Source organism: Protopterus annectens, chromosome 4.part0 (genome assembly GCF_019279795.1).
Source record: "Protopterus annectens isolate FY-2018-M chromosome 4.part0, PAN1.0, whole genome shotgun sequence".
Lineage (NCBI taxonomy): Eukaryota > Metazoa > Chordata > Ceratodontiformes > Protopteridae > Protopterus > Protopterus annectens.
This window is the reverse complement of record NC_056733.1, coordinates 645,391,918-645,418,999: the sequence shown is the minus strand read 5'-3', so window position 1 is coordinate 645,418,999 and position 27,082 is coordinate 645,391,918. Positions and strand designations below refer to the sequence as shown.

Here is a 27,082-nt window from a genome sequence, read left to right as displayed (position 1 = left end):
CACCTATGACCAATGTGGTTGGTACGTAGTTTTGCCTTATGGGCAGTGGTTGAGTGGCACACTGAGTCTGTGTGTTATGTGTTATTTGGGTTGTGGTGAGGGCTGAAGGTTGCTTGCGTTTCTGCTTTGGTGATCTCTGTTGTTTGTGTAGATTCTTATTGAGAGCCTCTGAGAATGATTTTGTGTATCTATGTGTGGGTCTTGGTGGTGTAGATGTACTGGAACTATGTGGTGTGTGTGGTGTGGAGTGGGTGTTTGCCTTCTCCTCCTGACTGACAGGTTCAGTCTTGGGTTGAGAGAGCTTTGCCTCCAGTTTGGCTAGATAAATGTAGCTCTCACAGGTTGTAGTGTTGGGTGGTAGGAGGACAGGGTTGTTGGTGTACATGAGGCAATTGCTACATCGCCCCAAGATGCCCAGATTCATCAGGTAGACAGGAGAGAACACCAGGAGCTGTCCCTTGGACATGACTGAATAGACACTATTTACCTTTAGACAAGTGAGGAAAGTAAGTACAAGAGCTGTTTTCCTCTAAGCAAATGAGGAAGATAAGTACAAAAACTGTTTTCCTCTAGGTAATGAGGAAGGGTGTGTGCTGTAGTAATTTGTAACTTATATAGTGCTTACAACAAGTTCTGAAGCAGTGCTGAGCATGAAGAAGCAAATTCAAGTGCTAAAACTAAGAATCTGACTAGTTCTAAGGGAAAAACTGAAGAGCAGACTTTATGGCACCGGGAATAGTTTAACCCTAGCTAAGCGGCACTGCTCGATGCACAAACTCACGCAAACACGGGTTTTTAACTCAGAAACTTGAAGGGGATAGGAATTAGCCCAAAACGGCCAATAATGTAAATTTCAGAGCTGGAGACCACTTCTCTTATGGCAGATAGGCTACTCTAGTGCTTACCACTTTCATTGATAAGCAGAAAGACCTCCCACTCGAAAGCCTCAGAGGAGAATACTGTTTGGCAGCAGTAAAGCTCTTAAGGGCTTGGTTCCCAAATCTGTCTTTTAGTCAGCTCAGCTCAAGTTGCCTGACAGTTTGGGCACATGGAAGATGCCCTGAAACTTTAGAAACTGGTCAGCTGTTATATCTTTGCCAGAGTATAACCTCATATAGCTAAAGCTACTGCAGCAGTGATCAATATGATGAGCGTCAGATCTTATTCAGGTCTTCAATCTTCATGAGAGCCATATAATTTTGGAGGCAAATCTATATTTATTTTACAGTTAACATGCTTTGTTGTTGAAATTCATGAAATTTAAATGTTATAATATATATTTTTTGTTTTCATTTTCAGATCATATTTGTATTTTCATCTGCTTTGAATCCTGGCAACCAAGGTAAAAGTAACAATATTACTGCAAACAATGCAAAAGGTTATATCTTTATCGACAGTTTCTCAATGCCAAAGTCTGTGACTGTTTTTGTTCCTTACATCACAGTTTTTTACAATAGTAGCATGTGTACAGTTTCCTTGGAAAACTTCCACTATCATAAAGAAAGAAAGAAAGAAAGATGTGAGTTACAAATATAACTCTTTCCCAGGTTTCTGCTTTGCATTGTTTCACTAATCAATTGAGTATGACTGGCATAACACCATGGTATATTTGTCTTTCACTCTCCCATTTACGTCTAATGTTTTTATACGTACACCGTGTGTGTGTGTGTGTGTGTGTGTGTGTGTGTGTGTGTGTGTGTTTGTGTGTTCGTAAGACAGCACAATGCCACAGTGGGAATTTCTCACAGCATATGATTGTCCGTTTCTCCATTTTTGGATTTTATTTGGGATGCCTTCTGTGTGAAGCATGGATGTTGTACGTGTGTCCACTTGGATTTTCACTGGGGACTCTGGTTTCCTCACTCAAACCAAAACTAAGGTGTAGGAAAACTAGATATCCTTCAAATTGCTCAAAGGTGTGTAAGTGTGTGTGTGCATGTGCCTGTATGTGTATGTGAGTACACATTTGTGTGTGTATATGTGCATCTTGTGAAGAGCTGGAGACATACTTCTTAACTGTCCCTGATTTTGCCTGATATTTGTTGCACTGTCCCTTGTAAAATGTTTGCTTTTCTGGGAAATCACAGAGAATTACAGTCAGTGAATAATGCCAAGATGAGAGTTTCATAATTTATATTGCTCAGAAAATGCATGTTGATACAAAACCTGTTGTTCTATCAACTTTTAAGTGAAGCACAGTAATATTTAAAAATTATTAATGATTTTGGGCCTTTATCCTGCATTATTTTTGACTTTATCTCCAGAATTCTTGAGCAAAGAAGTTGCGAGGTATAGATGGAGACCTGTCAAAAATGGGTTTCTGTGCCTTGAACCCAATGAGCACTGAGGCAGGGTCCAACTTCCCTGCAGCCTTGAAGTGAATAAAATAATTAAGGGATGTTTGTAATTGTTGTTTGGGAATTTAAGGCTATGCTTATTAAAATCCTCATAGATCAACACCCTAGTACATAGCTAAGAACCTATATATATATATATATATATATATATATATATATATATATATATATATATATATATATATATATCCCTGTAAATGTGTGTGTGTCTATATATATATATATATATATATATATATATATATATATATATATATATATAAATATTATATATATATCTGTTTATATATAGCTCTACATATATATAGGTTTACTATCATTTAGTTGATTCCACTTTGTGCGATTTTCAGTAGTGCGAAACAGCAGTTTCGCACTACGAAAAGACGAATGCTACAATGTTGAAACCCACAACAGTGAATGCATAACAGCATACGCTGTTGTGTCAACATTGGGATGCAGATTGCAGTATAGTGGGGATCGGAAAATGTATCCTTTCCCTCACTATAATGTAATCCTGGAGTTTGTATATATAAGTAGCAGGGGGTGTGGGGGCACAGCCCCCCCCCCACATGGGTGGTGCAGGGTGGCTTGCCCCCCTGCAAACACGTTCTTTACTGTGCACAGTGATGCTGTTCCTGGAAGCGTGGTAACTGTTCATAAATGTCGAATTCGAAAGTATTTTGTGTTCTACATTTTGAGTTTCGCGTTTCTGGTTCGACATTCTAATGATTTGCATATACATATATAGATAAATATATATATATATATACACACACACACACACACACACACACACACACACACACACACACACACACAGGTAGATAGATATAATGATAGATAGATAGGTAGATATTGATATAATTATATGTGAGGTATCTACAAGCGTGTGTTGTAACATGGTGGTTATAAAAAATTGTCTTTAAATGTGTTTTCAGAATGTATGGAGTGTGGGCAGATTCTCAAAGTGATTAGCCAAATCACAAGGAGTTAATTACCACTTAATATAGTATAAAAGAGAGTAGCCTGGAGGGACAGATTTAGAAAGTTAGTTCCTCACTGAAAGAACTCATGAAGGAGGACCCTTGAGTGAGAGTGCATAGGGAGCTATCTGTTGATTATGCCTATGAATATACCTATTTTCCTGAGCTAAGTGGTGGACCTGGGAGAGGCCAGTAGTTGTGAACCTGAGAGTTGTGCTTAAGAGAGGAATGTTGTCATACAGCTGAGAGTTGGATCCTACCCTGGGAAATCCTGCAGCTGTGAGCCTGAGAGGTAGGCTTGTTAGAGGCTTGCAGCCTAGGATTTTCCTGGTTATAAGGCAGTCTGTAACCTAGAAGTGTTGTGATGACTGGACATTGTTATGAATGTTTACTTTTCAAACTGCAAAGCCAAATGGGTAATATTTTAGTTTATAGATTTTTTGTAAACCTGTATTTTTACATATGCACTGCCTCTTTTGTCTTGATGCACATAAACTTGTGGAGCATGCAATTACCATTTAGGGCAAACCTATGACTGAAGTCTCAAGTTATAGCCTGTTGTTAATTATTAATTGTGATTTCACATTTACTAAGTGAGTGCTGAGGAAGTTTACTTTGTACAACTGTATGTTCCTGTTTAGTGCTGGTAAGGTTTTTTTTTTTTTTTTTTTTTTTTTGAAGAGTGCAACTATATATTCTGCTGAACTGAAATGTTTCCTGTCTTTGCTGTTCATTTACAATTGGAAGAAAGGTCATTGTATAGAATTTCTATCTGTTCTGAAATTCTCAAGTGTGAGAGCTAGAAAACCCACAGCACAAAGGATTGAAAAAAAAATGAATCTGTTTTTCACTATGTTGAGTACTGATGTTGAACTTTTTGTTTCGGCATGCCTGACCCAGTGAGCTGTGAAACTCTTATTACAAAAAGTAAGTTTAAAAAACAGTGCAACAGTGTTTAGTAACATGGCACTTAGGTAGCTAAATTGCTTTCTGGCTAACAACAAAGGGTGTGTGACAAGAACTGGGCCAAGAGCGTAGTCTGTCAAAAGCTATGTTTCATTACAAAAATGATATCAATGACTACTAAATATGTTAAACGAAGTATAGTAAATAAAAGTGCAGGCAAAACTGAATGTAAACTAATTGAGGCTATACAAAGGAAAATGTTAGATCCACTAGAAATGTTAAGGCAGTTGCTTACTAGTACAGACAAGGAGAAAGAAAAACAACATGTTATTCTTAAAGGTATACACCCCCCACAAACAAGATGGTAGGGCAGCTCAATACATTATCAGATACACTTGATATACTTTAAGGTATACAACCCCACAACCAAGATGGGTGAGACAGCTTAATATATTATCGGACAGCCCTGCTAAGTGAAGATGAGGTGGGGGGTGTACTGGTTATATTATGTAACAAAAATAGTAAAACCTTGTAAGAAACTCAATGTTTAGTTTGGTTAGAAGAACTAAATGTTAGGTCATCAAAAATTAATGCTAGTCCTGAAGCGCAAAAGACAGAAGCATTTAGAATGGAAGAAAGTGCTTCTTTTGATAAAACTTTCTATCACCGTGGAGAGGTGAAACAACAAGAAAACAATCCTACATATATACTTCTAGCCAACACAGGAATAAAGATGGAGGAGTAAATATTAGACTCGCACATTGCATTGCATGAAGATGCAGGCATATTGTTAGAAAGCTCTAAAAGTACCAAGACTGGGTGGAGGACATAGAGAGAAGAAAATAATGCACCAATTAATGATACATGCCAGTATACCCCCATAGCAGCGCAATTCATAGGACCAGAACCAGTAAAAGGAAAGACCCTGAACACTAAGTTGCAATCTGCTGTGGTAGAGCAGACCACAAGTGCTGAATTTGTAGAAGTAAAGGAATTACAGACCAAAATATTACAGGTTGTGAAGACAGAGCAGCCTGCAAAAGCAGAGCCAGTAGAATTTAGAGACTTGCATACTAAAATAGGACAGAGTAGTATGCAAGAGTTAAGCTACTGAAATATATTCACATACTAAACCAGTATAACTTTAAAGTGTTATAAAACATAGCGGTAGAAAGGTCAGTACAGTTTGAAAATGTTGCAAGTCAGACAGTAGAAGTGATGAGCAGAACTAAAGAAAAGGAACCACTTATTGAGAGAGTGCATTTTTAAGGGGATAAACTTCAGAATTAAAGAATATATACAGAATTCCAAATTTTCTGTCACGTTTTATGGAAAGCCTTGGAAAGGGAGAATTTTAAGCAAAAGGCAAGTGTTAAAGAAGAGACATTTACCAGTAAAAGAGTTGGCCCTATTGTAGTTAAAGAGGTATGAGTGATACCTGAACAGAGTTTAAGCCCATTTCTGTTACTGCAAGACAGAAAATCAAGACTGGGCAACAGGTAACTACAAGTAATGAAACAGGAACAAGGGTAAATGAAATGTGTCTTCTGAAACACCATTTTCAGGGGGGCTAGGAAAGAAAAAGTAAATGACAGGTGGGGGATAGCTACAAATAATTAAAAAAGGAGCAGAGGTAATAAAAAGGTGTTCTGAAATATAACCTTTAGAGGATTATAGAGGAGAAAAAGTAATTAAGATGGCAGAGTTTGTTTATCCTGAGGTAGAAGGAAAACAACTTAGAAAAGTAAAAAAGGTAGTGAAAGAGAGGTGTTGATTCATTTCAAGACAAAGGGAGCACAACATGAAGTCAAAATGAAAAATAAGAAGATAGTGCATACTGAGAGACAAGGTAACTTTAAATGGATCCATAGTGAGGTTCCTGTTGAGCTGAATTACTGGAGTTCTAGGCAAAAGAAAAGTGGTTATTCATATCATGTCTGTAAAGAAAAGGAATGAAAGCTAAATCACAGGGGTTCTGTAAAAGAAGAGCGTTCTGTTTATCAGGTTCATAAAGGAGAACTAGAACAATTAAGTAGACAAAGACTGAAACAAGAAGAAACATAATTTGATTGTGGTTAGACAGTAAAAGGAGTCTAGCTGATTGTGCAATAGCAACTCAAAACTGTAAGAAATGTCAGTAGAGGAACTGCAGATAAACTGATAACGAATTAAGTAAGAATCAATGCAAGACAGAAGTATGCCAGAAATTGAAAAGAAGGGTATACATAAAAAGAGGATAAAACAGGGAATGAAAAATACTTGAGTGAAGACCTTTAGCACAAAGTAACAAGATAAGGCTGAGTTCTAAGCCTATTTCTGTTAAATGTAAAACAAAGAAGTTGCTGTTGGACTTTAGGCAGCAATAATCTGTAAAGCAAGAAAACAATTATAATAAATTTTATTCTGAGATATCATTTGCAGTGCAAGGAAAACCTATAAAAGGAAACAGAAGAAAATGGTGGCATCCACTCAAAGTATGACAGGCAGAAAGCAATCTAAAAGAAAAATAGTGTTCCATGCTAATGACAAAGAAGGTAAAGTGGATGACATTTGATTCCAACTATCTTTTGTAGAGGAAGACCTAACAGAAGCTGCAGTGTCAGTATTTTATGGGAAGAGATTTCACCTTCCATTTTGAGACAGGTTACTGAAGAAAGTAATTCTGAGTTAACAGGCTGATCAGTAAGTCATAAACTAAAAAAAAAAAGATGTATAGTCAAGGAAATATGTCTGTCAGAGCAGCAAGTCAGAATGAGAGTGGAGGAAGAGATTATTGCAAAACTCAAGCTGCATAGTCACCCTTTATGATGTAGTGGATCAGGCCTGAGATTTCTAGATGAGGAACAGGTTAGTATGGGTATAAGAGCTTTAAACTCTGTGGATGCATCAGTTGTACAGAGTGGCATCTGTGAGATCACTCAAGAAAGTTCCAAGGGTAAATGTGTTTCAAAGCCAAGAATGATTAGCAACAGGAGTCACATATTTTAAAATATGCAAGTAAAAACCAAGATGACAGTTCTGTGAGTGTAATAAAAAAGTAGTTTTATGGAGAAAGGCAAAGGAAGGGTTTGTCTTTTTACACAGTTACCATGTTGACTGTGGACTTAATTTCCTGACAATAGTATATGGTTTTGGTATAGCACTAGCCTGTATGCATAGTATTGCAGAAAGTTTAGATAGTGAAGTTAGTAAATGATATTCAGAAGCTGTGTATACCAGCAAACATTCAGAAAGTAAACATAGTAAGCAGGGTAAAATACAGAGAGTGTAAGTATAAATCTGTAGAGCTAGTAAAGCAATTAGTAGTGGTGCTAGTAAAGAAACTGGCTATTTTTGAGTACCTGTAAATATTGCCAGAAACACTTGTGAAGACAGGAAATTCCCATTTAAAAATGGTATAAATAACTTCAAGATGGGTTGAAAGGGGTGATATCCATAGTACGGAAACCAGAAAAGGAGACATTTCTGTTAGAGAGCAATGAAGCATTTACAGAGCTAGCTTGCACTAGTTTAGTTCAGCATCAGTTTAAGACTTTTCCAGAAGGGAAGGTTATGTCAAGATCTTAGAGGATTTCAGAACCCAGAAGAAGGGCTGCACTGAAAATAGTGGAGAAATCGTCAGGTTTACTTCAAATGCTTGAGTCCAGAATTGTGCAGCAGTTGCACAGGTAGAATGGAGTGAATCTTAGCTTCAGCAGCAGTCATGCAGATAAAGAGCAGTGAATCCCAGCTTGTGCAGCCATCTTGCAGATAGAGTGGTGTGAATCCTGGCTTGTGTAGCCATAGTGCAGATAGGGTAGAGTATATCCTGGCTTGTGCAGTCATCATACAGATAGAGTGGAGCTGCTAGTTAAACACATATCTGAGTTCAAGTAAGTAAGTGCTGCAGTCATAGGAGGGGAATAGGAGGGAGTAGGAATGTAAGTGTTAGGTTTTTTGACAGTGTTGAGGAGGAGAATTTATATTTAAGGAATGGCAGGGGAATTTAGCTTTAGGGAGTGGGAGGAGAGTTTACTGTTAGGGCGACTGATGAATTTAAGTTTAGGGAGTAAGAGGGGAGTTTAAGGTTAGGAAAAACAGGGAAATTTAGGTTTAATAGTGGGAGAAGAATTTAGATTTAGGGAGTAGAACAAGAGCTAAAAGGTAGGGAGCAATTATAGATTTAGGGAGCAGGATGGAAGTTTAGGGATAGAAGACAATCTGGGAATTTGAATTTAGGGATCAGTTGGGAAATTTAGGTTTAAGGAGTAGGATGGAAGGTTAGAGTTAGAAAATGATTAGAGAATTTAGGTTTAGGGATCAGCTAAGGAATTTAGGTTTAGCGACTGAAAGGGGAGTTTAGATTTAGGGAGCAATCTGGGAATTTATGTTTATGGAGCAACAGGGAGTTATAGAATTAAGTTTAGGGAGTGAGGATTCAGGTTAGGATTAATGATTGTGTGGCAGTTCTTGGGTAGAGTTCTGGGAGGGCTATGTAGTTTATTACAGTGAGTTTGTGTGAGGATATGTAACTTTGTAGGATCAGCTAGTAGGAGGCAAGGCACTTGTTTAGAAAAAGTAACAGTGATCACATCTGATGTGAGCTAACAGCATTTGAGCACTTTTAGTAGCTGTAGTATGGCTTAATGAAGACACATTGGAGAAGTCTGTTGCAGGAAAAAGCATAATGTCCTCACACATGTTTATGGGCTGTCAAGGGCCAACTGTCCATCACTTCGAATCTAAACCACTGGTTTCGTTTTGGGAAGGGGTAGTTGTAGCACGCTGGCTATGTTCTAGCATACTGGTTATGAAAAATGAATATATATCTTTAAATGTGTTTTCAGAATGTATGAAGCTATGAAGCATGGGAACATTCTCACAACAATTAGCCAAATCACAAGGTCTTAACTACAAATTAATATAGCATAAAACACGTAAGTGCAGTGGCCTAAAGTCAGAAAGTTAGTTCATCACTGAAGGAACATATGAAAGACGACCCTGGCAGAGTGGAGTCAGAGATAAGTTACGGCTATCAGTGGATTGTATCTGAGAATATATCTAGTTTTTTTAGTTGAGAGTTAGGCCTGGGACAGGCCAACAGCTGTGAACATGAGAGGCCTGTGAAACATCTGTAATCATGGAGCTGAGAGTTGAGCCTAGAAGAAGCCTGCAGTAATGAACTTCAGAGTTGGGCCTGGGAGAGGCCTACAGACTGGGACTTTCTACTTGCTTATAAGACATCCAATATTCTGGAGGGGTTGTGTGGACTGTTATTAAGGTACTATGTGTTTTATTTGAGAAAATTGCAAAGTCAAGTGGGCTAATATTTTTGTTTGTGGAATTTGAGTAAACGTGTGTTTTTACATATGTTCTGTCACTAGTATTTTCTTGGATTAGCAATATCTATCCGTCTATCTATCTATCTATCTATCTATCTATCTATCTATCTATCTATCTAAAATGAGTGCCATTCAATTGATCAAATTATGAGCCCATTCAATCTTGTCTAGTGTCTAGTTGTGCATGACTGATCAAAGACACAAGTTGTTTAAATTCTGGTGAAGATGATTGAAAAATCTGTATTTTTAGATGTGCTAGATTGTGGTACAGTAGTGGTTGGAAATATAACCTTTCTCTACAGCTGGTGCTCTCTAAAATAGTTAAAAAAAAAATATATATATATATATATATATATATATATATATATATATATATATATATATATATATATATATATATATATATATATATATATATATATACATCCGTGGATAGTCAAAGCAGGATACGTTCTTTATTTTTTTTTAAATGGATAAGCACTTTCTATATATATATATTTATATATATATATATATATATATATATATATATATATATATATCTATATATATATATATATATATATATATATATATATATATATATATATATATATATTTATAGATATAGATAGATATAGCTATAAATATATATAATGTTACAGCTCTGTAGGGGGCTTGTAGGTTTGTACCCCTGAATAAAAAGCTGTATTAGGTATTAATGTGGTTGTTGGTTTATGTGGTGTGATATGTTAGCATTTATGTGTATGTTGTGTGGGAGTGTGTCTAGGGGTGGTGGTAAGTTAGAGTGTGGAGAACATTTGCACTTGAATGACTTTGATTTAATGTCAGTGTTTGGGGCATGTGTGGCCGTGTGCAATGTGATATATATATGCAGTTAGTTTTTGTCAACTGATTGTGCTACAATCATTGCTAACTTCAACAATTTAAGATATAATGATATCGTTTAGCATCAATTTACCTAAGTTAGTTAGTCATATTTATTCTATGTCGTACAACTTATAAACCGGAGTATGGCATCTAGGTTCAAGGATGTTATTATTCTACTGTGCTTGGCCCTCATCAGACCAATCATTGAGTACAATGCCCCCCCTCAGTATGTACCTGACCAGGTATATGCAACAACTGGTGCATTCACAGAGGTTCCGCACAAAAAGACTATAGGCCATAATCACATCCCATGTGAGCCACCTCAGTGCCCAATCCCTGTATTCATTCTCCTACAGACTGTTGAGAAGTGCTTTATGCCTGCCTACAAACATTCTCTGATTCTTCTGTGATGGACCTGTTGCACGTCTGCAAAACAAATACCATCAGAATTATCCAATCTATGGACCTAAACTTTGTCTGCAACATAACTAGGACATGTTGGAGGGACAGGTACGTGTGCTTCCCATCCATGTGAAGCAAAGTCCTCTCTTAAACCAATTCAACAGTAACTTAGACCAGTGGAAGGGGAATTGGATATTTACTCCTGGTCTGGCACTTATGCCTGTATTAGACATTAGCAGCCTGTAATGCCTGGCTAACCATGCCCAAGCCTACTTATACTTTTTAAAATAACCCTAGAGTATCAAAACATGTCAAATACATTTGGAAAGCATGGCTAGGCTTATAAAGGTCATCTAAGGTCATTAGCCTAGTAATCACCTGTGAACCTAAAATCCTATGTCTAAAATGCCAACGTCAAGACTATAATATCTAATGGACATTACATACGATGACTATAATATCTAACAGTCATAGTCTAAAAACGCATAAGGGCATGATGTGAGATATGCCTGACATCATGGTATTTCTGAGTAGTCCCCCTACTTTAAGGTACAGTGATCATGAAGGTAATCATTATTTATTTAATTTTTTATTCATATTTGTTTACCAAGTTACCTCACTGATCTAGAATGATCATTTGCCAGCACAGCTTGGGTAGACAAAGCAGTAATAAGATATAAAAGCAGAAGGAACATCATAAAAGTTAGGAACTGTGATTTCAATATTCAGAGTGCTGGTCTCAGACTAACTTGGATGTTAACTACACTGCCATCAGCTTTGTGGATTTTACATTATGATTTTAGGTGACCTGTGGGTATACATGTATATATATATATATATATATATATATATATATATATATATATATATATGTGTGTGTGTGTGTGTGTGTGTGTATGAGAAATGGTGGGAGTGCTTACTGAAGAGTACTGGGTGGCCAGTCTTATTTATTGCATTGTTTCTTGCCCTTTTCTCACTTTTTGCTGAGGAGTGGTGTATGTGAGGCACACTGAGAAGTCAGATTGTGTGCTGGTATGCGTGTGTCATCCTATGCCACCTTTATAGGCTTCCTTCTCAAGATCTGACTCCCAGCCAGTGATAAATGCCACTTCCTAAGTGGGATGCCCCCAACCCCCATGCCCCTTCTCCCTGGGGAAGTCTGCAGGCTTTGGGCTCCTCATTTCTTCCTCCCCCAGCTGGCTCCTCCAACATCTGGGCCTCTATGAAAATTATTTTATCTCTCTATGACAAGAAGTTGGCATGTGTAATTTGTAAAAAAAGTGGCTCAGTTTGACTTCAAAGATGGCTGCACGCTGATCAACAGCTTAATTTGAGTTGTCCTATTATGAAAAAAGAAAATAAGAAATAACAACCAGTGATATTGTCAGCTTGAGTAAAACTGAGTTACTGCATAGAAAGCAGACTGCCTGGATACCAGCAAAGAACTTTAGTGAACCTGAAATAATATCAACCAGAGAAGGTGAAGAAAAAACACTGACTGGAAAGAATCCTGCAGCCATTCAGCAAAAAACTTTGACAAGAGATGGCTTCTAGTAATTTAAAGGAAAAAATAAATTACATTTACTCAGAGGTGATTAAAATAAATGAAATATTGAAGGAATGTATCAACTCAAATAACAAAAGGCTGGTAAAAAAAGAGAAGCTTTAACTAGCTATTCAAATGAACTGATAAAACTGCAAAAATCAGAGGTTGAAATGAAAAAAAGCTGGCTGGTATGATTATTTCTCCTTTAAAAAATAATAGAGTTAAAAGGTAGAGCTCACAGAGAAAACTAGAGATTTTCTGCTGTACTATAAATATGGAAGGAAAATACAGTATTAATTTTATGAAAGCACAAATAACCAACTGGAGTGATATTCCAGAGCAATATTTGTTAATTTAAAGAACACATCAAGTGTATTCTCCAAACCTGGCCACAAGAAAGCAGCCATGACCTGTATTAGTAAAGATGCAATCATACCAGCAGAAAGAATTAATCCTGACAAACTTGTGGTATAAGGGAAAAGTGATAAAAAATGAAGACTGCAGAGTGTTTGTGGAAAATGATTATTCACTATACACCAGAAAAATGAGAAGCAAATTTATCCCAGCAATCTGGTAATGTCGAGAAGCAGGAGTGAGATTCAAGCTGCTGTACCCAGCTATCTTCAGAATATTTTTTTCCTGGAGGATCAAAGACATTTTTAATGTAGAACATGCTAAGGAGGCAATGCATAAGTTTATTCAACAATAAAGTGAGCTAGTAAACAAAAACAAACTCTGTTTCTCATTCTTCTGACAATAAAGCCTGTATAGAGACTTTGCCGGTGAAACCTTTTCCAATACTCCGAAGGAAAATGTTTGAGCGACAGAAAAATGCACAGAAGTTGACTACAAGTATCAGGAGTACCTTGGACTTGAACCAGAGTCTGGTATTGGGAGATGGAGATGAACAGGAAGAAGACCAGCAACAGTGAAATTAGCAAATAAATGGCAGACTGCTATAAAGCATCAATCACATTTGTGAAATATGGCTTTACAAGAAAATTTGACTAAGAAATGTTGGACTTTTGTTGACTTTGTTAAACTTGCAGGTGGATGGTAAAGCAAATACCAAACTTCATTGCTTAGAAGGGAAAAATTTACTGTAAGTAAAACAATTTTTTTGTTCTTATTAGTATTTGTACAAATCATTTCAGGATATAAACTGCATGCTATATATGGTAAAGCAGTTTTGTGTAGTGTGTAGTCAGGGGTATTTTAAACATGGGGGAAGAGTCTCTTCAGCAACTTTTGTTTGCATTAAAGATATTAAAGTAAACAAGTACTGTTTTTGGTTGTAAGAAATATAGGCTTTGCAGTATAACAAGATAAGAAGGACTGGACAAATGCAAGTCTGATGCTAATTTATTTATTGGCATTAATTAGCAGGAACATATGACTGGGTGGGTGCCCATTTTCCGTAGAGGCACAGGGAGAAAAGTTCTAACATATTACAAAAACATTTTAAGAAAAACTATTTTACAGTCTTCAAAGATAATACAAAATATTTATGATTTAAATAAATATATCAAATTAGACATACTGTGAAAACATCGGTTAAGAATATGTAGCACTTAACACGACAATGATTTAATATTTAGAGACATTTTTACTAGTTTAATCAGAAATTATAGGTAAGTTAGTATAATAAAAACAGGAACTGCAACATGAAGTGAGAGAAAAAACAGGGTTATGGCATACTTAGAAAGATAGTCATGGGGAGACATTAATTGAAATAAGGAAATTAGTGAAGAAGGCAGAGTAAGAAGGTGTAAGGTATGAATAGATACTTGTTCATACTTAGGGATCTAGTTTATCCTGGAGTTCAGCAAGAACAGAGACAGATTTTGGCTACTAAGTCTTTCAGAATGATTTTAAATGACTAGAGGGAGGGTATTGACCAGATGGATAAAGGTAAGGAATTCCAGGCCTTAGCAGCAAGTTATGAGTACACACCATGCCCATCAGATTTGATAGGTTTGTGGACAGGGAGGAGTTTTTGGTCACTGAATCATAATGACCAATTGGAAACATAGCTATGTAGAATGGCATTTAGTGTTGGACAAGCAGATGGTTGCTGGACATTTTTATATATGGTAGGAAGATCTCTATTTTTTATGTGGTAGTTCTAACCAATTTACGCTTTGTAGTACTATACAATGGTGAGTTCTGGTACTTGTTATTAATTTATTATAGCATCGTTCAAGTTTTGCTTTTTATGATGCCTGGAGGTTACTAAGGATGGGAGCAGAATAAAGAAGTGAGGGGATGATGTAAGCAGTTAAAACTGTAGTTTTAGTTGCTGTGTAAAGCATCCTTAGTTAATGTGCTGTGATATTGGGCTGCTGGGGTGGCACTGTTCTTAATATATGTAGAACGGAGATATTTTCCTCTACATTTTACAAGAGTTAATGCCTAGATTTTTGCCCTTGGCTTAAGCTGCAAACACATGTTTTTATAAGCAAGTAGGATTGAAAAGTAAGACAAAATGATGAAAAACATGGAGAATGCTAAGCTTCTAAAATCTGCAAAGATATTAGCTTGTTTTTTTCCCCATTAGCTAATGTTCAGTGGGAGCCATGGAGTTTGCTGCTAACACAACTGTACATTCTGTTCTGAGTGAAATTTAGAATGATCCATTGCTAACTACTTTTACTTGGATAGGAGCTGTCTCTGTGTGCAAGCAATTAATCTTGAAAATTCTGAGCATTCTTTGCAGATGGTAATGCAAAATTTAAAGGTACAGTTGCAAGCAGTGGGTGAAAATAATATTTGAACTTATGGGGCATGAATAAGAGATAGCAACCTCTATATCAGTCATAATACATTAATGCATTTAATAGAGCAGTATACAATTTAGTTTTATTTAAAGATAACCAGTGCACTTTTTCTTAAGGCTAAAAGTTGATGTTTTCTAAAACCATAAAACCTGTTTTTCACATCTGGGAGGGGAATAAACATAAGAAAAGAACAAGGGTTGCCACATTTTCAGGGGTCCAAAGTGGGGCACAGGGGGTGTGGCAATTATATGAAATCACAGACTGAAGCCAGCCAAGTAAACTACATGGTTGTCCTGTTCTGCTCTATAGTGGTAAGTTTGTTTGTGTCTTTTGGCTTTTCCCGGTTAGGGGTCGCCACAGCGGAACTCCGGTCCGCTAATGATTAGCAGTTTATTTTTATGTACCGGCTTGACAGGCCTGACGCACAACCTTCAACGAAGGTACGCCCATTCACGCATGTCTCCACGCAGAAGACGCTCTAGCTGAGAATCGAACAATATCCAACTTGTGTAAACATGGATAAATGTGGATAACTTGTAGCCTGCAATGAGCTATAACTGGAGCTAGATACTTTGTGAACAATCTTGGTGCAGTGGATAGTCCAAAGGGTAAGGCAGAGAACTGATAATATGATCCAGACACACAGAACCATAAGACACACCTGAAATATGGATGAATAGGGATGTGATGATAAGCATCTTTTAAACCTAGTATTACTGGGAAACTTAAATGAGGAAGAACAGGTTATAGGTTGTGAAGTGAAATATGTTGAATATGGGCACAATCACAAACAGGTTTAAGAAAGATCCAGAACTAGTCTCCAAGCATTTTATGTCTTTTGTACTAGGAACATCCTTGAATAAAAACTGTTCCCTACCTGTTGCCAAAGAGAAAAAAACAGAGATTCAGACTGTCTCAATTGGTCAGAACAAACTTTAATATATGAGCCTGCCAAGTCAACATTCTGAAAATCAAAGTTGCAGAAGTACACACTTTTTTCCCCATACCTATAAATAATTTTCCCTTCCTTATCAGAAAGACTAGGACTGAAATTGATTAGCAGCTTAGCTGCAGCAGGATGACCTAGAGCTATAGCTGCTAGGCCAGGTTTGGGAAAGTACAGTTGTGTACACTTACCATAAATGTAGATGTTCAAGTGTATTCACTGTTGCAGTCACCACCTGTGGGTTACCCCTGCTGTGGTAGCCCTCGGCCGGCCCAAATACCAGAATCAATGTTTTTGTGCGTCGGCTGCTGTCACTTGTAGTCTGACGTCAGGTCGTCAGTACTATAAAGCAAGGCAGCCAACGCCATTACATCAGTTTTTCTTGCCCTAACCCATCAGAAGCACAAGAGAAAAGAGAGAAGTGGTCTTGGTGGCTAAGAGCCACCTTGGAAAGGATGTTTCCCCCTAGGGAAGATGTGAAAAGGGGGATGGAGGGAGGGAAACCAAGACTGCAACAGTGAATACACTTGAACATCTACATTTACGGTAAGTGTACACAACAGTACTATGTTCTATGTGTTTCACTGTTGCAGTCATCACCTGTGGGAGGATTCCCAAAGCTGAGCTCTATAGTGGTAAATACAACTAGCATTTTAGTTCTGTAAATTTTAAAGATAGAAATGTATTCTATTTCTTTTTTTATATTTTTATTATTTTCTTACTGCTGTGTTCAGAGGTAAATGTGGTGTATTACACATTGCAAATAGATTTTATAGTGGCTGCTTTGGGATGATTTACAAGAAGTTGTTTTTAAAGGTAAATATGTGTTTCCTTGCATGTGTATGTGTGTGTGTATGTGTGTGTGTGTGTGTGTGTGGGTGAGTAGGTATATATATATATATATATATATATATATATATATATATATATAGACATACACACACACACACGCGCACACACACACACACACACACACACACACACACACACACACACACACACACACACACACACACACACACACAAAGGATACCTGATCAATCAGACAACACAGACAGCCAGGAGATTGATGTAAAAATGTCAAATTAAGAAATATTGACATGTTCTGCACATGTTCTGGAGATTAGACAGGAGCATTTGCAGGATGTGTTGATATTTGTTAATTCAACATTTTTACATCAATCTCCTTGCTGTTGGCATTGTGTACATTTGATTGGTAGTCCTACACCCATATATGTGTACATTTATTTATTTTAGGGGAATTTGTTCAGAAGTAAATGTAGTGCTTTATGCAGTATCTCTGTCTTCTCATCTCTGGAATGTCCAGGCTGTCATCCCACTATCCTTACCATTTCTACTGGTTAGCTATCTAGTTTACCTACCTCTGGGCTGGCTGGTGGTCTTCCCTCTGGGCTAACTAGTTTGTTGACCACCTTGTTAGCCACCTTGCTGGCCTCCTGGCTAGCTGGATGGCCATCTTAATGTCCTTCTAGCTGGCTGGCTTACCCCCTGGCTGGCTAGTCACCTTGCTGGCTTCCTGGCTGGCTGGCTAGCTAGCTGGCTAGCCACCTTACTGGCTGTCTGGCTTACTGACCACCCTATTGACCTCCTTGCTAGCTGGACATCTTGCTGGCCACGTTATTGGCTGGCTTGCTGGCTGATCTACTGCCCTGTTTTCTGGCTGGCTTGTTGTCTAGCTGATTTCCTTACTGGCTTGCTGGCCTCTTTGCTGGCTTGCTGGCTGGCAAGCTGGTTTTCTTACTGGCTTGCTGGCTGATTTGCTAGCCAGCCTCCTTTCTGGCTTTCTGGGTTGCTTAAAAAAATTATACTTTTTTAATACTCCCCATGGTCATAAAAACATTGGTAAGAAAGCATTCTACAGCCATGAGCTTTGCAATCTACAGCCATGAGCTTTGTAGGGCTCTTCATCATGTCAGCCTTACCCCCTGCTTAAATTTCAGCCAATCATTGCACTATTTACATTACCCGTACCTAATGTAACTAACAAGGAATAGGTCTCCCTCAAAGTTTAGGTTGGTGAATTGCCAAGAAAAAGGCAGAAGTGCATGCAGCTTTTAATTTGCAATTCAGAGATTCAGTGAAAGTAGGACTTTTTGTGTCCCTCTGTTTCCTGATGAAGGTGATGGGATCATTAAATCCAAAACATGAGTGTCCTGCTGATAGCAGACAGGGGGCAACCTTAAAGAGAGCAGACAGCAATCAGTATAAGTGGCAAGACAGACTGTTTCATACACTTTAGCATGGGTAACCTTAATTTTAGGTAAGGTAATACTGTGGATACAGCTGTTGATTTGGGGCAATTGTTCCTATCTGGTAGGTTAAACTTCATTTTTTGAAGATGTACATATTTTTGTGTGTTTAAAAAACAACTGTAGAAACGTTCCAAAAATTCAAAAACCACACTAAAAACCAGGCAGTAATCAGGATAAACTCCGAAAGAAAAATTCTCACTCTCCAAATCAGATTTAAGCGCTTTCATTCATTTTTATTTGCGTGAACTTCCTCAGAAACATATTTTGATAAAAAACTGTTGTTTAAATACTATTTCCACAGGAAATGATGTCATTTAATTACAAAATTAATTAATAAATTTCATTCATTGTTCTTTGTTAAAAAACAAATCGCTATTTGTATGAATATTAACACCACTGATAAGCAAGCCAATGAATTTTCAATAGCGTTTCCATTACCCATAGCTAATGAAATGTGGAATATCAAATCAGTTATAGAAAATAACTGGAAAGTCATTATGGGTAATAGGGATTTGGTCTCAGTGATTGGACATAAACCCAAATTTACCTATAAAAAAACAACTGATTTAAAACAGTTGTTAGAATCAGGCAAAAGTGATAACAGAAATTTGGAAAGGAGTTGTACAAACAAGAAGGGCACATACAGTTGTACTAACTGTAAACAATGTAGATACATGAGTAACACTTCATTTGTAACAGTTGAACATCTAAATTACACTTTTTGGGCAAAGGAATACTACAACTGTAATAGTGAGTTAGTAGTGTATTTGGCAACGTGTGTATCTTGTAAAAATTATTACATTGGGAAAACAAAGAGAGTTTTTAAGAGAAGAGTATATGAACATGTTTTGGCAATAAAAAAGAAAGATAAAAACAATGCATTAGCTAGGCATGCAGTCATATGCAAAGATTTTAAGAAATTTGAATTCTTCATTTTAGATAGAGTTAGAAAGGAATTGTTTTCTGGGGATTTGAATAATTTTTTGGAATGTAGAGAATCTTTGTGGCAGTTAGTCTTTGGGGCTGATCAAACACCAGGGCTAAATGAGGTGATAAATTTAAAATGCTTCTTAATTTATAGATAGCTGGTCAAACAAGACTATATATGAAGAGAAGCAGATAATAAAGAATATGAACATCTAGTTATTTTGATACATAAAATTAACAACAATAATAAACAAATAAGAGTGTTTTGAAACATAAAAAATGGCACATAGGGATATTTATTCAGTAGTAGGAAAGTGATATAATATGTGTACGACTTGTTTTTTAACAAAGAACAATGAATGAAATTTATTAATTAATTTTGTAATTAAATGACATCATTTCCTGTGGAAATAGTATTTAAACAATAGTTTTTTATCAAAATATGTTTCTGAGGAAGTTCACGCAAATAAAAGTGAATGAAAGCACTTAAATCTGATTTGGAGAGTGAGAATTTTTCTTTCGGAGTTTATCCTGATTACTGCCTGGTTTTTAGTGTTATTTTTGTGTGTTTGTTATAAGTTAATAGGAGATGTGGGTGTTTTGAAAATGTATTTAGCTTTTTGTTTGATGATTTTCATTAAAACAAAAAAGTCTTCAAAAATTTGACATAGGCACAAATGGAGATAAGAAGGAACTACTGTATAAAAGATCAGCCTGCTAAACATTAGTGTGTGCATGTAACACAAAAGATGGCAATACACACTCAAAAATACTGATACATAGTAGGTGGGAACAATGGCTTTTCATTATAGTGGCTATTCTATCCATATTATCTTGGAAAGTAAATCTCTTTACAGGTAACTAAATTAGCATTCCTAGCTATGTCTGAAATCTAAAAGGGAAGGCCAAGATTTGTGCCGAAATAACTGTAGATGGTACCACTTATACTGAACCTGAGGACGTCGCCAACCTGCTAGCAGACAGGTTTGGTGAAAACTTCACCCCCCTGTCCCCACCAGTCATACACCATAATATACCTGTCACCAGTCCTACACCTATTATCTCCAGAGAGCAGGTCATAGTCACACTCCCCAAGGCCAAAAACACAACCCCTATGGGACCGGACAACATTCCAGGCTGCCTTTTAAATGGTCTAAGACAGGAGTTAGCGGAACCACTGAGCACTGGCTTTGTCCCAGCTGAGTGGAAAACAGCAACTGTAATCACCTTGCACAAAGGGGGTCCTTCAACCGACCCTGGGAACTATAGACCCATAAGCATAATTGGCCCTATCTGCAAGGCCATGGAGAGAGAGAATCATCATGGATCTTATCAACATGGATATAGGTGACCTTCAAACTCTTGACCTGGCCCAGTTTGGCTTTGTTAAAGGCAGATCAAGCCTGCTAAACCTGTTGGACGTCTTTGAGAATGTCACCAAGGCCCGGAATGAATGCAAAACAGTTCACACTGCCTATCTCGAACCAGCCAAGGCCTTTCACACAATCTCTCACTTAGGCATCATTGAGGAAACTCACCCAGCTCGGGATTAACCCTTATATCACTAGATAGGTTGCCAACTGGCTCACAAACAGAACACATACAGTCATAATTGGGGATGCCAACTCTATTAGCAGACCTGTTACCAGTGGTGTTCCACAAGGATCTGTGGTAGACCCCCTCTTGTTTGAGATCTATTTTTCAGAAGTCCAGGTGAAAATAGATGGCCTATGGATTATCACATTTGCTGATGACTGCAAACTGGGTTCAATCATCGAATCCCCCAAAGATGTCAACATACTACAAAATGGGCTTATACCAACAAATGATTGGTGTCAGAGCAATGGACTTAAACTAAATGGAAAAAATGCATTATCACCCCCTTCAGCAAAGGAGAAACCCCTGCTAATTACAACATTAATAATATTCCCCTAAGTTTAAACCCAGTGGTAAGAGATTTTGGAATGCAAGTTGATAGCAGCCTTAATTTTGATCATCAGGTATCCACAGTAGTAAGGAAGGCCTTCTATGTTGCACACCTCATAAGCAACAGTATAGCATCCAAAGCTAAGGAGGTTATAACTTCCCTAAACTCAGCTCTCATCAGACCAATAATAGAGTACAATGCTCCCTTCTGTATGTATCTCATCAGATATTGGCAGCAACTGGAGAGACCTCAGAGGTTTCTCACCAAAAAAAATCAGGATCTGCACGGACAGACTGAAGGCCCTGTCACTTTACTCATTATCATATAGACTGCTTAGAGGCAACTTGTGCCTGGCCTATAGAGCAATCTCAGACCCTGCCTCGATGAAGCTGCTGCACATCCACAAATCCAATGGGACAAGATTCACTCACTCTAGGGATCTTAACCTAGCCAACAATATTAACAGGACATGCTGGAGAGACAGATATGTCTCCCAGAGGTTGCCACTCTTCTGGAACAAACTCCCAATTCATGTAAAATAGAGCTTGTCAATGACCCTATTTAAGGATAACCTAGACAATTAGATGGGAATCCCATTTACACTGGGGCAGTCAGTGCTGATCTTAGATTCACACGCAAACATAGACTGTATATCTTGGTCCATAAGGAAACAAGGGTATAACATGGCTAGGCTTGTAGAGGCCTTAGGGCCAATGGCCTAGTTACCTCCTATGATCATATGACCTTATGGTATAGACAAAAAGGAAGGAGGTTTGAATTATATTAAGAAATGCAGAGTGTAAATAGCAATGCTGCAGCAGACACATTTGGAAAGAAATGAGAATGTAAATTTGACAGGATTTTAGGATGGCTATTCAGCATGAATATCAGGTACGAAGGAAAAGGGGAGTAATTAATACTAATTGCTAGAGGAGCACCAATAGTGATAGAAGAGGAAAAAAGACAGTATGGTAGATTTGTGGTAGTAAGGGCCTGTTGGCCAGGGAGGAGGATTATGCTGGCATGAATTTATATTCCACCAAAAACTGCTATTAAGGAGCTTAAGAAAATTGTAGGAGAAATTATCAGCTTTCAGCAGGGAACATTACTTACAGGTGGGACTGGAACTTGATTTGCAACAGTGAGAATGTATCTGGGGACTTAGAAGGGAAAATATAATAAAAGACTATAGATTTCTGAGGAAAGTTATGAAAATATTTGGTATGGAAGATGTGAGTTCAGTTGTAGGAGCTCAGAGGGAATTTTTATACTATTCCCCAAGGTACAATAACTGGGCTAGACTAGACCGAAATTATATCTCAAATGAACATGTGTATTTAACTGAAAGTTTTGGCACACGTCCAATAACTATTTCAGATCAAATACCAATAAAAACAAAGATAAAAATGATGGGTAATGAGGGAAAAATGAGAATCTGGCACTTTCCCACCTACCTTTTAAAAGGAGAGGAATTTAAGAAATGGATAGTGGAAATTATTTGAGAGTTATTAGGGAAGATAAAAAATTCTTCAGAACTTATAGCTAGTGAGTGGGATAAAATTAAAATTCAGTTTAAAAATAGGGCAGAAATAAAAGTGAAAGAGGTATGGTTAAGAAGTAATAGGAATTACTTAGGGAGTCTGATAAAGGTTAAAGTATTGCAGACTAGGGGGAATCTCAGAACACGAACAGGAGCAACTGCAGAGTGCTAAAGAGAAAATAAAGGAGTATCTGGATAATATGCAGGAGTTTAAGAAGATTGCTGTTAAGCAGCTGTTTTTTTAATAACTCCAGAGCACAAAAACTTTTAGTACAATGACTCAGGCAACAGAAAGTAGAAAGGGTTGTTGCCAAACTTAGGAAGGCTATAACATGAAAAATAATCAGAGATCCTGTAGAGGTATTACAGATATTTTGGAAATTTTATGAAAATTTGTATAAAGTACAGAAATGTAGAAATAAAAGAAAGAGCACAAATTAAAGACTTAATTTTGCCAAGGTTAAACGTAGATGAGGCTCAACGATAGGAGGAGATGAGATAAAAATGGTGCTACTGCGGTAGCGTTGTAGCCTCACAGTTAGACGTTGCACGTTCGATTCTCAGTTAGAGCGTCTTCTGTGTGTCGACATGCGTGAATGGGCGTTCCTTCACTGAAGCTTGTGCGTTAGGCCCGGCAAGCCAGCATGTAAAACTCTACTGCCAATCATTAGCAGACCGGAGTTCCACTGTGGCGATCCCTAACCGGGAAAAGCCGAAATACAGTTTATAATCAGTCTTCGTGAAGTCTCCAGGAACAGATGGTATTCATAGATTCATAGGTAAGTACTAGGCTAGCTACCCTTGTGGGCCATTTTAAGCCTAGTCAGTTTCCCTTTTTGTGCTCAAATTAACCTATCCCATTTAGTTAGAGATTGATCTTCCCTATCCTGTAGTCGATAATTATATATTACCGCTAATGAGAATAATTAGATTCTACCGCATATAATTTGAAGGGACTCATGCATGGGCTAAAACATTTAGGAGCCACCTTTGTCCATTAGTAGTACGAGGGCAGTACTGAGGTACATTTTCTGCTTGCCATCCATAGATCCAAGCTGCACATGAATGTGAATAGGAATGAACTTTGTTTTATGTGGAGTGGGAGTCTGTTTCAGAGCAGCAGTACCCTCTGAGAGGTTTACCTGTCCCTCCAAACCATTCTGTTGATGTAGCAGAAGAGGTTTAAAAGCCCAGACTGAGTATTTCTGATGCCATTTGACTTGCTGATGTGCAGTAAATCCATCAGTGTTGGGTTAGAAGATGCGTTGTATACCAGACACAGGTCACCTCTTAGCAGCCTATGGGAAATGTATTCTTGTGGAAGTTTGAAAGTTAGGAGGGAAGAAAGTGATAAAGATCTGAAAGATTTTATTTAATAGTATTTATAAGAATGAGAAGCGCCAACATCTTGAAAGAAATCTGTGATGGCTGTATTACCTAAAGTTAGTAACAACCCATCAGAGTCAGCTTCATATAAACCCATTTCAATTTTAAACTATGATTATAAAGTGATAAAAAGGACTGTTGAAATCACTGCAGTTCACCGCACCACTCTTGTAAATAATTAAATTCTGTTTATTCCATAGTAACGAACAACATACAAAAAACACTTAGCGCTTTCACCCAGTTACATACCGGGTTTCTTCAGAGTGAATGTCTTGTAGAGCAGTTTTTCTTAAATACTGTTGCTAATTGCTTACACTTAATGTCTTGATACCATTATTGTATAATTGGATATCAAATTGCTTGACAATTTTAAAGGAGAACAGAAAAATAATATTTTTTAAAACTATAACCTCATGTTTAGAGAATTCTATCATGTCCATGACAACGCCAATAATATTAAATAGAATAATGCCTAGCATAAAGGTTAAATTACTGATAGACAACATCATAACCACAACACATAATAGAAATAGAAATTCATATATATGTAAAATATATATATATAAAATATATAAACAGCAGAGAGGTTTTGTCTTAATGAACTTTGCATTAATAGCAAATACAGAATCATGAAACCAGATAAGGGGGGAGGAGTTGTTATTATGAGTACAGTTGATTATAAAAATAAAATGATGAATATGCTTAACGATGAAACTATTTATGCCCGATGCTCAAGGTATGACATGGTCAAGGCACAAACTAAAATTGATTGGCGGCTCTATGAATTACTTATGGATGGATGTATTGACAAAGTTGAACACGATTATTTGGTAGTAGAACACCCTATTACACCAAAAGTGTTCGGGATACCAAAAATTCACAAAGATGTGAGTAACCCCCCTTTTAGACCAATAATAGCAGCAAAATATTCTAAAACGGAGTCTTTGGCACATTTTATTGACATTAGCTGTAAAGAAGTGACAAGTAATATTTCCCACATTTTAAAGGATTCATGGAATTGTCTAGAAAAACTACATGAGAATAGAGACACGATCTCTTCTGATACTTATTTAGTAACTATTGACATTATAAATCTTTTTTCAGTCATACCTCATGATATAGGACTTGAGTTGTTTGAGAAAAGTCTATTGAGGTATGGCAACCATCATACTGTTAAAAGAAAAGTACTTACCGATTTTATGGAAATGATCCTTTTTAATAACTTTTTTCAACAAGATGGGGAATATTTTAAACAGGTATCAGGAGTTGTGATGGGAGCAAGGTGTGCACCGGTGTATGCTAACTTAGTTTTAGCAGAATGGGAACAACAATATGTTTTCAATTGCACATTTTGGTCTAAAATAGTCCTTTATTTAAGATTTCTCGACGATATCCTTATAATTTGGAAAGGTACTATGGAAGAAATTAAGGATTTTATCAAATATTTAGGAAATACAACTTCTTTTCTAAAATTTACCTATAATATAAACAAAGATAAATGTGAATATTTAGATATTAAGATTTATAAAAAAGAGGGGACAATAGAATCTAATATATTCCGTAAGAAAACATCTTCAAACTCGTATTTGCATTTTAAAAGTTGTCATCCCTATTTTCAAAAAAGAAACTTAATAAAAGGACAAATGATCAGGTTATCGCGAATCATAAGTGAGGATACTAATTTTTCCAGTGAGTTGGACTTTTTATGTCAAATGTTTATGGAAAGAGACTATCCTGACAATCTCATCATGAGCTTAAAAGAAGAAATTGTTAAGAAAAGAGAAGAACATTTTAAGCCTATATTAAAAATTGGTAAAGAAGGGATGAAAAAAACAAACCCCATAAGCAAAAACATGACATGTTCTTTGACACTACCTTACAACGATAATACAAAAGTTATAGTGGAGATAGTAAAAGATGTATGGGAAAGTGTGTTTAGCAACAATAGTGGAATAATTGAACAACTAGGTATTACACCCTCTATTGTATTTAGTAGAGGAAAAAATTTAAAAGAAATTTTTGAATCCATAGAGGTCAATAAAAAATCTTGTATGAAGAAGTGTGGATTTTGTAAGGCTTGCAGATTTATAAATGATGGGCCATATGTTGCCATAACAGGATATAACAGAGTTATTAGATGTCCAGGTTTTGTAAACTGCAACACGAAACAAGTAATTTATTTAGCAACTTGTTTATCATGTGCGGCATTCTACATAGGAAAGACTATTAGAAAACTAAGAGAGCGAATAAATGAACATAACAGGGACATTAAAAATAAAAAATCAACAAACGCTCTATATATGCATAGCACAGTATGCCCAACTTTCAAAAAATTCTTGTTTTTTGTTATTGATAGAGTGCCCGAAACTACAATTAAAGAGGGAGATATAAACAATTTGTTAAAAATGAAGGAATGCCTTTGGCAGTTTAGGTTTAATGCACATAAAAAACCAGGTATCAACGATTTTATATCCATCAGCAGCTTCTTGAGAATGAAATCACACACTATCTAATGTTTATATATTTATTTCATTTTTTTATATATTTATTATATTTATTGGTATATATTAATAATATATTTACATATTTATATAAATATTCTTATTTATTCTATTGTTATACAAGTTACTATTATCAACTGATTTTATCATATTTATAATATAAATTTTATGACAAGTTCTTACTAGCTTTTTTAGTTAAGTATTTGTTTCTTATACAGTTACCTACAATTGTTTGTTTTTTACATGCTTTTTCTATATGTTATTATATGATATAAATGTACAGGGCCTACACATATTTAACAGCTGTGTGTTTGTAAATACAATTTATATATTTTATATATATATATTTTATACATATATGAATTTCTATTTCTATTATGTGTTGTGGTTATGATGTTGTCTATCAGTAATTTAACCTTT

At 36.6% G+C, this 27,082-nt stretch overlaps 1 protein-coding gene across 1 annotated transcript in view; it reads left to right on the top strand.

The window, feature by feature from the left end:
- Positions 1-27,082, top strand: part of HPD (4-hydroxyphenylpyruvate dioxygenase) — a 313,743-nt gene that overhangs the window by 28,337 nt on the left and 258,324 nt on the right. The window contains exon 5 of the mRNA XM_044069652.1: positions 1,300-1,342. Within this exon, the coding sequence (XP_043925587.1) occupies positions 1,300-1,342 (43 nt within the window). The remainder of the gene's footprint in view (positions 1-1,299; positions 1,343-27,082) is intronic.